A 14,354-nucleotide genomic window follows, 5' to 3' on the forward strand; every position below is an offset into this window, starting at 1 on the left:
TTATAAGTGTTGTAAGTCTAGCTTTTTACCTTGCAAAGTAAAGACTCTTTACTATACAGCAAACCCATCCAAGATAGTCAATTCATTTTCAAACATATATATATATATATATATATATATATATATATATATATATATCTACAATTTTTTTATTTCCCCAGTCTATGAAGCCATCTGAAAAACCACCAAGTCTGTCTGCTTGACACTGTAATTAAAACTTGTACTTTTAATTGTTGAATACCATCTTGTAAATTCTTAAAAGAAATTTAATGTAAACCCAATTATATCTCTATGTCTGATAAATTTAGCATAATTTCTGAGATGGAAAAAATGGTGGTCTCCTCAGAAAGAGTCAAAGTGTATGTTAACAGTTAACATTTCTCCTTATGATCCCTGTAAATTATTTTTTATTTACACAGGCTTATATCTGTAAACCAGATATTTTCCAGCACAATTCATCTGATGATTCAGCTACAAGCTGCATGACCATGTAAGTGTTTGGATACTCCAGCTGTAAGTTACTTTACATTGGTTGTGCAGAAAATGAACCGACTGTTGCCTCTGGATACAACCAAAAAGACTTCTTCCCATTTTTGCCACTCCACCAGTTGGGGCTCTAGCTTCCAACCATAACCAACCAGCCATTATATTGTTATTGACATTGTTTTGTTAAAAGTGGACATGTGTTGTTGCCTCTCTTGTCAGACATTCTTTTTCAAGATTGTTTAATTTAGTTTAGATGAATTGTCATGTTATGTTGCCCCTTTGTGTTTAGTTCAGCTGCCATGACCCAAATTTTACGTAACTTGAGTCTTCTCCGTGTGACCTGTTTCCTTTGCTGCGTTTCTGTACACACAGACACACACACACACACACACACACACACACACACACACACACACACACACACACACACACACACACACACACAGCTTCTCACCTGTGGCCAGAGTATCCTCCTGGCTCCTTTAACCTGCAGCCTTTCTCATCTGCTTTTATGCATGCACATATTTTAACCTCTCCCTCGATGTCATTATTATCTAAACTAAACCTTGTAACTTAACCCTAAAACCATGTCTTAACCCTTAAACAACCCTATGAAGCTGCAAAGACTGGGTAAAGTGTGCTCACAACAATGGTATTGCATGGAAATCTGTCCACACAACCAGTGAAAGACAGACAGACAGACAGACACACACATAAGCTTACGCTCTTTACCGCTGTCTTTCTTTTCTACCCGAAAGGATGTTTCCAAAACCTGACTTTTTGTCACACATCACATTATATCACATTGCATTTTGTCAAAAAGTCATCCATGCTCATGAAGCCCTCCTTACATAACTAACCTCTTTGAGTCCAGGATGCTGGATCCTACATTAGGAAGCAGCAATAGCACCTGATACAACATACTCAAAACACACACACACACACACACACACACACACACACACACACACACACTATAATACCTTCGGGATGCACTGTGTGTGTATATATAGAAAGTATTCACAGCACTTAACTTTTTCTGCATTTTGTTATATTTATTATGCTTTATTCCAAAATGGATCAAATAATCATAATTCATAATCATCAAAATTCTACAAACAATAACTCATAATGACAAAGTGAAAGCACCTTTAGCACCAATAACAGCCTTTCCTCTCAAGCTCCATCAGGTTGGATGGGGAGCGTCGGTGCACAGACATTTTCAGATCTCTCCAGAGATGTTCAATGGGGATCACAGAGTTGTCCTGTAGCCACTCCTTCGTTATATTGGCTGTGTGCTTAGGGTCATTGTCCTGTTGAAAGATGAACCTTTGCCCCAGTCTGAGGCCCAGAGTGCTCTGAAACAGGTTATCATCAAGGATGTCTCTGTACATTATTGCATTCATTTTTCCCTCATCCTGACTAGTCTCCCAGTTCCTGCCACTGAAAAACATCCCCACAGCATGATGCTGCCACACCCATGCTTTACTGTAGGGATGGTATTGGCAGGTGGTGAGCGGTGCCTGGTTTCCTCCAGACATGACACTTGGCATTCAGGCCAAATAGTTCAATCTTTGTTTCATTAGACCAGAGAATTTTGTTTTTATGGTCTGAGGGTCTTTCAAGTGGGCTGTCATGCGCCTTTTACTGAGGAGAGGTTTCTGTCTGGCCACTCTACCCTACAGGTCTGAATGGTAGGATGCTGTAGAGAGTTCTTCTGGAAGGTTTTCCTCTCTCAGAGTGACCATCAGGTTCTTGGTCACCTCCCTGACTAAGGCCCTTCTCTCTCGATCGCTCACTTTGGCCGGCCGACCCGCTCTAGGAAAAGTCCTGGTGGTTTCAAATTTCTTCCATTTACGGCTGATAGAGGCCACTGTGCTCTTTGGGACCTTACATTTACATTTAGTCATTTAGCAGACGCTTTTATCCAAAGCGACTTACAAGTGAGGTACAAGGCAAGCAAAAATCTAAGTCAAGGAGAAAAAATCAAAGCAAAGTCCTATCAGAAAAGTGTTCACAGTTCACGAAATGCGGGTGCGGGTGCTATTTTTTTTAATAGATTTAAGTGCATAGGAAGATGCGGAAGAGTTCTATTTTCAGCATTTTTTTGAATATTGGGAGTGAGTTTGCTGAGTCTGGTAGCTCGTTCCACCGTCGTGGGATCATTGCACTAAAATCATCAAGCACCTTCAATGCTGCGGAAAGTTTTGTCTATCCTTCCCCAGATCTGTGCCTCGATACAATCCTGTCTTGGCTCTAACACGCACTGTTAACTGTGGGACCTTATATAAACAGCTGTATGCATACATTAGATTGTGATGAATACAGTATCCAGTCTGCACAAACAGAGAATGTAGTGTATTCATGGTTACATACAGTATATACATACATGCTTTTAGTTAAACTGCCATCCATCCATCCAGTTAACCACCCATCCACCCATTCATTCATTGTGATAACATTTGAACAAGTTTTCAATGTTATCCAGTTACATAATGATTAAATATTTACTGTTTTTTTTAAGAATGCCGAAATGTGAATGTTAATATTATACAATGACAGTGTTTTAAATATAGCACAATTTCAGAAAGTTATAAAGTCATAATATATATGTTTATCCAAACACTCAGAGCTGAAATATATGCCTGTGCTTAATAAACTTTAGTACAAAGATGTCATCAAATCTTAAATATCTTGCCATATTTTTCACACTGTCTCAAAATGTAGTTGAGATGCACATAGGAACATCAAAAGCTAAAACCTGAAAAGCCTAAAGGTCAGGTTGAACATGTCCTTAGATTTGTTGTGTGACCATGTTAGAAACCACATGTGTAATCAATATTGTTTCCAAATGGCCACACGGAAAATTGTCCATGATGCAGAGGAGGTTGTAATATGGGTCATTAATTATGGTGCATTTTCATGTTTTCAGTTTCTCCTGAAAAGCATTTCTAGTGTTACATTTTGTTGTTCAGGTGAAAAGTAGCTGTGTTACAAGTGGAAAAAAAGAGAGTGAGAGAGTACTGTAGCAAAAAACCTAGTTCCTTACTCACCTCCGCACAGCTGTCCCAGCACACAGCATGAAGTGGGCATGATGGTTAGATTGTCAGTGTCGAAAAGTTACATAAATACTTGGATGCAACCTCTGTCTTAATCTGATGCTGTGGAGGAAGCAGTTATGGAGAAGCATAACGACTACTTAAAGCTCTGTATGTGATGCTTAGCATTGTATGAAAGGTAAAACACACCAACATTGCTCCTTTTGGCATGGGTTTGTTTCTATGGCTGCATATAGAAAAGGCAAACACTGATTTACTGTGTTTACAGACTGTTGAGACATTTTCCTGCTGTGGGAGCAGCAAGTATCAGCTTTGTGTACATAATTTTGCTCATGCTTAAGTTATGAGGCTAAATGGGTAGTCTTCTTCTGTGTCCTTGCAATGTTAAACACAGATGATGCCTGCAACTGTGTGATCTATCAGCTACTGGGCAGAAATGGCATGGCCCCAGCCTGGCCCAATAAGCTTATTAATCAGGCAGGGTGATGAGTGGGTGGAAAGAGGACACAGCAGTCATTATCTTACTTCACAGCACTGCTAATCAGTACATTTATTGATGATGACTATTCCCCTTTCAGTGAGAGGAGATTACTGTTTCTTTAATATGTAGGAAAGAAAGCATTCAGTCTAAGCTTACTTGCTTGCTCTGAGTAACTGTGGTAGGTATTTCTTTTTCATTTGTATGTCCAGCTTTCTTACTGACTAGAAAAAAAAGTTGTTGTGTCATTGACCTTTTTGGGAATTTGTGGGTTGCTTGAAGTCGAATTGCTGTGTGTGCATGTATATACACCGTTTAGCCACAACATGGAAAACACTGACAGGAGAAGTGAATGGCATTGATTATGTTATTGTAGTGGCACCTGTGAAGGGGTAGGATGTATTAGACAGTGAGTGAACAGTCAGATCCTGAAGTTGATATGTTGACAGGAGGAAAAATGGGCAGTGTAAGGATCTGAGTGACTTTGACAAGAACCATATTCTGATTACCAGATAAGTGTGTTGAAGCATGTATTGAATGTTCTTGGATTAGATGATCACAATATTTTGTGGTTACCAATTAGTGGTTGAGGACGATAAAGTAAGATTTAGAGAAAGAAAATTAGGTAGGGGTATTCATTTTATAGTTCATTCAAAGAAACCATTGGGAGCAGAAAACAGAAACACAAGCTTATATCATGACAGCATTTGATCTAAATTCCTTAAATTTGGTAAACGCATTCATGTCTTCATTAGCATTATTATAAAAACTTTGATTAACTTTTTATCTTGCAGCATCATAATTTGTCCGTTACTTTGGTTTATGACAAATCACTTGCAGAACTAGGCCTAATGCCCCTTAATAAATACTCAAACATATTACAAAGGTGCATAATACCTTTTTATTCTGCCATTGTGGCTTAGTGAAAGAGTAAGTTCACTGTTACTCTAAATACATTTTAAAAATGCAGTACTAATAACACCAACTATTAACAACTTAAAGAGATTAATTTGATGTGAAAACATTTAGTTTGACATTCTGACATTCCTTTTTGTTTTTCAGCATGTGGATCATTAATAATAAGAGATGCATTCATGAGGAAAATAAACCTCCACAAACCCTCCTAGAAACAAGATTTTAAATCTTGATGCTCTATAAGCAGGTATCTTCCTGCATAACTCAACACTGCAGGAAAAATATTTTTACAAAATGTGCAAACATACCAAATTGAGGCCAATAAAATTTTTAATGTCAGCACTGGTAACCTTTCGGTAGTCAGCCCCAACAGAATACACACATCCCTGAAAGTGAAGTACCCAAGTGTGCAAAGTTTAAAATATATAGGGTTTGGTTGTGCAGACAATGCAAGTAATGCACATGTGTACAAAAACTGCTTAGGTAATAAAAATCGTGTGTAAATAAACAAACAGGTAGAGGTTAGTAAAGTTGGACGGGCTGGCTGCTGAAGTGACAAGCCGACTCTGTGTTAATGATCCACCTCCACCACCCACAGGAAAGATTTTTGAACAGATGGTTGCCTTTGTGTGCTGAGCTGGTGGCGGTCCTCTTTGCTTTTTTCATTACCCGACTTTCATGCATTTCCTTGATGGACGGCTGCGAACAGTCAGTGACCCGCTAAGTAGAGTAGCCAAAAACTGACAGAGCTTTTTCTCCAGGAGGAACAGGGCGAGGCAGAGGTAAACCAGGCTGTTACGGTATGCTAGAGACAGAAAGAAGATGGTTTTAGTTGAAGAAGCAAAGCAAAGTGTGAGCAACAAGAACCCAGGAGAAGGAGAAAAGAAATTCCTCCCATCCCTCTGTCTTCTCCCCTCCTCCTCCCCAGTGGTATTAATTAGCAGCAGCAGATGAGTGGAGAATGGGAGCCTGAAGGGAGAACAGGTTCATGTCAGGTTAGCCTAAGCTGTTGTGTGCTCTCTCTTTTTCTTTCACTCTCTGGCTCCCTCCTCTCACATGTACACAACACACAAATAACATATAGGAGGTGTTACAAACTGCAGAAATGTCAGCTTCCCCTCATTATGGTTAAACGTATTTTTTCATATGGTTCTAAAATGATGGAGTTTTCATAAAGGCCAATTTAACGGCCAATTTTAGCACGAAGAGGCCATATTCGCATATTAAAAAAATCTATCCAAACCCAGAGAAGCCCAGACTAGGACACCCCACAGATCAGACAGATTGTTGCCCCAGCTTTCCTCTGCCTATGATGAATGTATTTCAGACACCTTTTTCATTCGTCTGTCTCAGGTGTGTCTGACAAACCAGATTTGCTCCAGTTTTAATCAATACAGCGGTCTATGTCTGCAGTGCGAAGGCTCACATTTCATTCCTACTGTATATAACTGTGACCCGAAGCATCTTTTGTACCCACCCTCGTAAGCAATGGAAAGAGGAAGACTGAGCTGCTTACTGACAAAAGCAGTATAGTATCTGTTAATTGTTGGGATGAGGAAATTTGCACTTAACAAGCACTGCTTATACTAGTGATTTCTGGTAGGAATGCCAAATGTAAGTAACTACAACAGGACCTTCCTGTGAAAATAGGAGAGTGTGGAGTACAAGGCAAGGTTCCATCGATCAAACTTTATTTATCTAGAACCTTTTGTACAGGTTAATGCAATTCAAAGTGCTGTTGATGAAGAAGCATACCAAACAATGGCAAAAAATAAATAAAAACAATCAAAAGTGTTAGTATTGCAACAGTATTGCATTACTGCAATAATAAAGGTTATACTTGTTGTGGGTCTAAAGCAGAGGTTCCTAACCCCTGGGTCAAGGTCACCTGATGGGGAAGGTGTAGTATGCTTTATTTGTTTTCCTGCAAACCTTTACCTATTTTGTAATGTACATTGCACTGATTAAATTTATTTGTAATGCTCAAAATGTATATAAATTGCAGTAATGTAGTTTATCAAATCTAAGTGCTGTTATTAAACATTTATTTATTGATTGATTGATTGATTGATTGATTGTGCAGCCTGTAAGAGCTTCTGCAGCTTTTGTACATCAGGCAGGTGCTTTAGCTCAATTGGTAATAGCCAGCATGATTAAACATGAAGGAACCTGCTAAGCTAACAACTGGGCTGGCTATAAAAAGGGCAGTTGTAGAAAAGGACAATAAGGATTGGCAAAAACAAACCTCAACCACCACCAACAAAAATCTACCTTAAGCCAAAAATACAATGCAAATCCTCCAAACCACTTGTGTGTGGGTAGGTGGAAGATGCTTGCATGCACAGAGAGACTATGAGACAGTGTGTCATTGTAGAAGAGGATGCATCCTCAAAAAGAAGCAACTTCTGTGTCACCTCTTGTTACAGGTTTAAAATGCCTATGAGCAGCACAATCCCAGCAAACTCCCCTTATCTAAAATCATCTACGCCATTTCTCTAAACACAAGAACTGAGATGTACATCTGAAATGTACAGATATTTAAATGTTGCATATAGATTTTGTCTTTGAGGATAAAAACCTCCAGTCTCCAATAGAAAAAGGCAAAGAGCTGCTGTTCCAGTGAACACTGTAGACTAGTAACAGAATCAGCTGATAGTATGTTAAAGAGACTAAATGTTCTTTACATATACAAAAAAGTTGATTTAGTTTTAAGTTACTGTGTAACATTTTTTTCCAGTTTTTTCATTTCTCATGCCTTTTCTTTTCCTCCCTCCTGGTCTCTCTCTGTTCCTCTCACTGTCTCTCTCCTTGCAGAATTCTATACGACACAACCTGTCCTTGAACAAGTGTTTTCTCAAAGTGCCTCGCTCCAAAGACGACCCTGGAAAAGTAAGTATTTCCTGAACAATGTAATACGACTGAAAAGCTCAGCTTGAATTATGGTGCGGCACACAATGAAAATGCAAGCCTATTTCAGCAGGCTTACAAATTAGGCCGAGGCTGCTGCGATTACTTTTCACGCGTTTAGTCGCCCTTGTGCCGCATGTGTGCGCACATTTGTGCACCCAAAGACACTCGTGCTCAGTTGTTCGTCTACTTTTCATTGCATGCACACGCACACACACACACACACACACAAAGACTGTCTGCACTTAAAAGCAATTTGTAGCTCCATAACTGGCTGTGCTGAATGCCTAATGCCCGTTTCTCTGTTTTTTTGCGGCTCTTCTGATATTGATTCTGCCAAGTAATAATGTGGTACAGGGAGTAATGAATAATAAGTATATGTGGGTACACTCCTTCAGATGCGAACCCGTTCATGCATCTGTTATGCTTTATTAGGCCCCGTTTCTCTCTTTCTCTCACATACACACAGTCAGCTTTAGGAAGGAGGAAGCTTTAGATATGTTTCACCATTGCTACGTCTGTGGTTAGGAAGCAGAGTTGCCACAGCCACTTCAGCAGCGCAGAGTTGATAACAACAATTTGTCAAGTCTTTGTTTGTGCTGAATCGAAGGAATTGCTCAGACGGAGAAACTATATAATTACAGCTGATCACTGAAGCTTGTCCTTACAAGAGATTTTAATAAAAGCTTAAATGTGTGCATTTCAACTCATCACAGGGTTAATTCGAGAAGTAATCCTCCACTTTCACAGAAACTGACAAGCCAATACTTTTCATTGAGCACTCAAAACTCAGCTCATTTTGTTTGGCAGGGAGTGGAGGGGTGGGGTAGAGGAAGGAGTTTCTCCGGGCTGCAGGGATTTTGGAGCCATTGAAAAATGAATTAGGGGGAAGAAGGTTTAAATAATTCAAAAAAAAATCCTTGGGCTTGAGTGGAGGCCTATAGTCTGCGAAGACACAAAAGAGAGCGGCTCCCCCCTGATTAGCCTGAGTTGGACCTGACCAGCACCTTAATTCACACCGTGGATCGAAGTGGTCGATACCTCAGCATGGGGGGAGGTCATCTGTGTGCGGAGAAGTTGAATGTACATGCTCTGTCTGAAGCCACGGAGAGAGAGGAGAAGCTAAATCATGCATGTGCTAAAGTTAATTGGCTGTGTACTGTTCAGTGATGTGGGACTGAGAGACAGGAGGAGGAGAACAGGCAAGGATGGGTGGTAGTGGTGGTGGGGAGGGTCTAGCTGTCGAGACGTGTGTGTGTGTGTGTGTGTGTGTGTGTGTGTGTGTGTGTGTGTGGCCTAGATGAACCCCCTCAATTCAGTCTGCAGTTTTGGATCTCCTTGGGAGGCGAGAATAAAAATGAAATGAAGGGGGGAAAATCAGACCAAGAGGAAATCAAGGACCTAAAAGCAATTGATTTCCTCATTTCTCATTGTATCTGTTTATTTTGGAGGTTGCTGTCTTTTAACATTGTGTATCAAAAGGATTTTAGCGCAGTTTCTCAGGGAAGGAAGCAGGAGCCATGCATGCACCACAGAAAAACTAATCCTAGAGAAAATTGATTGGATGCAGAGCTTGAATAGCAACAGTTACATTGGTTTTATCGGATGCAGGGGAGATCTATCTACTGCACTTTTTTGTTTGTGTAGTGAGACTTGGTTACCCCATTAAAAGGACAGGAGCAGCTTCAGCCTGCTTCTCTCTAAACTAAGAAGATTATATATAAAAAGAGGAGATACTTTTACATCGCAAGCAGATGTAAATGTCAAAAATGTGATGGATGTCACAGATTTAAATTGACAGATAGTAATAGATTGTGGTGTGTAATATAACATGTTTATTCAAGTATTAACAATTCTAAAAAGGTTTATTCATTGCTGCTTAAAGTGTTGATTCATTAGAAAAGCTTCAGAAGAAGCTTCAGATTAGACCTCAGTTTGAAGGTTAACTCACATTAGGTATTTTTAGTAGCATACAGACTGTGTTGAGTGGCTAATTATTGGATGCTCTAAAGATGTATGAAATATGTTTTTGGCCACACCTGTAAAATTTAAAGTTGTAGCTTTTTTGAGCTCATTTATAATTCTACAGATACCTAATTTTTGACTGATTTTTATAGATTTAGTATATTTGACATCTATACATAAAAAAACAATAAAAATTACTCATTTTTCTTATTGTGACCAAGATACCTGTACACACCCAGTTGTCATTGTTCTTTTGTGGATCTAATATTAGGTTATTATTCGCTGAAATACACCAATACAAATATATTGTGGCTGTATCAAGTTGATATCAGCCTTGATGATTTATCAGTCTAGCTGTAATGTGTTATTGACACAAACATTTGGATTGTGTGTCATATGAGCAGTTTCTAATATTTATGCTTAACTTCATTTACAGTATGTTGTCTTTATACTGCATATTGTATTTGAATCATCAGATAGGCAGACTCCTGAGCTACACTAAATTGCTCCTGGAGTTGGTTCTGGCATTATGTTTTCCAAATGTGTACATGAAGGGCCAGTCTAGGTTTCACCCTGACGATGACTAACATAAGAGATCAATAATTGAATCTAGCACAAGGTTCTCATTGCGGCAACTTTATGCTTTATGCATAGGGACATCTTTTAAAATGTATTTTATAGGTAATCTAGTGTTTTGTTTTCCCCCACTGAAGTGTTTGTATTTCTGTTTAAAGTGATTATGTGTAGGCCTTTTCCACCACTGACCCCTTATTAAAGAAAGATTAAAAAAGAACATAAAAGTTGTGTATCTAATACTACAGAGCAATTGAAAGCACTTACAAAATACACAATCAGGGCAGTTTAAATCAAATGCAAGCCTTATTTATTTGTTTTTCTTGGGGTCAATCTTCAGGGTTCTTACTGGGCCATAGACACCAATCCTAAAGAAGACACAGTACCCAGCAGGCCAAAGAAGAGACCACGCTCTGGAGAAAGGGTAGGTACCTAAACTATGCCTTATAAAATACTCTTCTTGACAGTAAATCTATGATTTAACTATTCAACTGACATCTCAAGAGTCCTCCCCAAAGTAAATAACCACTGGACCACATGGTATTTGTGAGATTTCCCGCACCAAAAAAACAATGATCTAAACTTAGCTATCCAAGTTTGTCTGATGGCACGTGGGGAGAAAAAAAAAGATGTGGAAAAGTGTCTTCATACCCCTTAAAGTCACAAGAAAGGTTTGTTAAAGGTTTGTGTGTGTGTGAACAAACTTTGAATCTTTTTCTTTTTTCAATCACGCCTGGATAGAACAGCAGGCCATAAATAGTCCTTTACTCCTGACAGTGAATTGTTACAGTACAGCAGACTCTACACTAAGTTTTGAAAACCAAGTGACAAATGTGTAGATATTTTTATTCTATTATGTCATTTTTGTGATTTAGTGTTATTATTCAGTCAGTACACAAAGTGGCCCAGTAGTGCTGACATTTTTTTTGGCCAGTGGCACATGTTGCTCCTTCAATATAATACAATTATTTTTGTTTATTCCAAGAGAGATATAATGTACTGTATGTATATTTTTGTCAAGCATGGAGCACAGGTATCTATTCATCTAAGCTCCGTTAAGGTGAGAGTAAAAAGGAAGAAGTATTGCAATTTCAGTTAAAGTAACCTTTCGTGTGGAGTGTGCCAATCAGTTGCTTAGGAAACAGAGAACTAAACACACAATATACAGTAATCATAGATGGTCAGACTCTGGTACGTGATGGAGGTCACGCTGTACTTCTTTTGTATACCGATCCTCAGGTTATTGACTGAACAACAGCTGCATTTTGGCAGGTAGATGCAGAGTTGCATGTATTTATAGCCTCTGCCAATTATTGCCCAAACCAGTTTCAACTCCCACTTGTTTTAGGTTTCCTCTCACATCCAATCTGTTGTTTCTGTGGTGTCTTTTACATTGTTAAAGGAGGAGCTCGCACAGCAACCACATGTAAAGCATGAGTCAGGCGAGTCTAAATCTTCTGTACGAATCATGTTTCTTCTAAATCCTTGACCTATCCCACAGTCCCAGACCTTGTTAACCCTTTTGTTATCAGTCATTCCAGGAATTTGAAATTTTGCAACAGCAACAAATAATGCCACCAAACCTGTGTAAATTCTGCATGACCTTGTAATTTACTATGCATCACATTTTTTTTAGAAACGTTGTAGAAAAGTCAGACCTTTTAGGCTGCAACAAACACAAAAATGTCCACAAAATCCTGGAGGGACTGTGCTGGGTTCATATTTTGGTTACACATCCATCCAGGTATTTTTAAGATAACTCAGCTTCAATAATGTATATAAAATTGAACAGACCTTAGCTTCAGCTCAGTTATAAGTTATTCAGACAACATGTATGGTTTGAAGGTGCTAACATTTGATCTAGTAGCACACCAGTACTTTGATAAGAGTGGTTCCTCTAAAAGAGGTTACAGAATCTGCAGTCACTGCATAATATACACAAAGACAAAATGAATAGAAAATAAACAAAACCAATCCAGTAATGTTATGCCAGCCTAAAAGTCAATGTATCAATGCTAGACTCCAGGTAGTATTACAGCACTTCCTTCAGCCAAGGTTGAGGAGCAAGTTTGGCAAATCTTTTGTTGTAGTGGACCAAGCAGATGACCACCTGCATGGAAACATTATTAGTAAGGCTCCCTATTGCACAAAATAGCTGTAATTTCAGTCAGCAGCAGGTACCTTTCTTTTTCTTAATGTATACTATAGATCTTTGTAAGCAGCGCTTGACCACACAATGATTTTAACTGTATCAAGGAAAACCCACGTCCTGAGTCTTTCGTCACTGCTGCACAACTGGCCACCCTGTGTCGCTGTCATTGTTTGTGCATTTTGATCATTATCTTTCTGTCTGTGTTTACGTTTGTCTGCTAGTCTCTCCTCTGCCTCTGCTTCTCTGCCTGTATCACTGCTTTAGCCCTCTCCTCTCTAGAGAATTCAGGCAGGCGTGGAGCAGTAAAGTGCACAATCACAGTTGTTCATTGGGGAAAAAGTTGAGGTAAAGGACAGAGAAAAGGGGAAAATAAAAAGATGTGTGAAAGAAAGAATGCAGGAAAAAGATATCAAGGTAAGGGGAATAGAGGCAAAAAGGCAAACTACAAGGGGAAGGAGTGGAATAACAGTAAGGGAGTAAGAAGGAGATGAGGGAGGAGGGAGAGTATTCTAGGCTTGTGTTCCAGTTAATTACCACAGAAGGCCCCGGGGCTGCCGTTAGACATATTTTCTTCACCAGCGATTTTTTTTATTACAAACATTAATTAATTCAGAGCCTTGTCATCTCGTCTTACATGGATGGGCCCTTCGACCCCTTTTCTTATGCCTCACTTGCACCACTGGCAGACACACTGTGGGCTGTCACATGGGCTAAGGAGAAACGGGGTGGTTTTAGGTGTAAAGATTTATGGTGCAGCTACTGCCTGAAAGAAAGGGTGGGCTGAATATGTTGTACTGTTTCTATTGGGATTTTGTTGCACGCAGGCTAAACAGTCAAAGTCTTCATAGTCTCCTCATGACAGTGTTAAAGATTTGAAGTTGGCAGCGAGGCTAAACGTCAGCTGCTTAAATACATTGTGTAAATGTGTAGACAGGTAGTGTACACTTTAGTACCTACATCTCAAGTGCCCTTAGGATAATCACACTTTAATTTGCTGTATGCATCTCTTTCTGCCTGTCTGTCCATCACCACTCAATTATCTCAGCACCTATTCTTCCTTGTCTCCCCACTTCTTCCACAAGCTTTCCTCAGTCCTCTCTTCACCTCTCTGTTGTCTTCTTTTTAAGTGCCTCCACCAGGGAACCGGCAGCCCATTTTGCTGGGAGTTTATCATAAATTAAAGATTGCATTGTTACCAACCAATCCTCTTACTGTAAGCAGTTTGGGAAGGCAGGGAAGCTTTCTTGAACCCTGAAAGGAGTCAGACAAGGAGAAAAATATGGTCCTCAATTTCTTTTTTTCACTTTGCGTGCATCAATTTAGCGACTCATCGATCTTTGAATAGTTCCTCATATCCTCACACTCGGTTAACAATATTTTAGCTCTTTGTGAGGACAGCAAAAATGAACTGCTGCTGAATACACTTCAGATATGTGAATAATGCATGAGGATATTTTGATATATGTTATCAAGTGCAAGTGATGTGTCCACTTTCAAGGCTGTTTAAGTGTCTGGCAATTTAAATGAAGAGTCCTTTGACTAGTTCACATAGTTAAAGCTTGGGGCATGGTAGTGAATCAAGAGGTTCACTGCAGAATCATTAACTTACAGCGTCGCATTTAATTTCCTTCCTCGTTTGTACTGTCACTCTCCTTTGCATATTTACAATCATTGGTGAGCATTTTTGAAATACTTCTGCACATTAATTAATTAATGAGGAGGATTTACCAGTTAATGTTGAAGAAGCCTTTGTTCACCTATTCAGATTTGACCAGGCCAAACTCCATACGAGTATGAAGAAAGAAAATGCTGCATAGAG

General features: G+C 39.3%; 1 protein-coding gene across 8 annotated transcripts in view; it reads left to right on the top strand.

Moving 5' to 3' along the window:
• LOC137139349 (forkhead box protein J3-like) overlaps nucleotides 1-14,354 on the top strand; it is a 70,027-nt gene that overhangs the window by 23,042 nt on the left and 32,631 nt on the right. For all 8 annotated transcript variants that reach the window (XM_067526442.1, XM_067526438.1, XM_067526435.1 and 5 more), the window contains 2 exons: nucleotides 7,753-7,827; nucleotides 10,724-10,807. In XM_067526442.1, coding sequence (XP_067382543.1) covers nucleotides 7,753-7,827; nucleotides 10,724-10,807 — 159 coding nt within the window. The remainder of the gene's footprint in view (nucleotides 1-7,752; nucleotides 7,828-10,723; nucleotides 10,808-14,354) is intronic.

Source organism: Channa argus, chromosome 13 (assembly GCF_033026475.1).
Source record: "Channa argus isolate prfri chromosome 13, Channa argus male v1.0, whole genome shotgun sequence".
Lineage (NCBI taxonomy): Eukaryota > Metazoa > Chordata > Actinopteri > Anabantiformes > Channidae > Channa > Channa argus.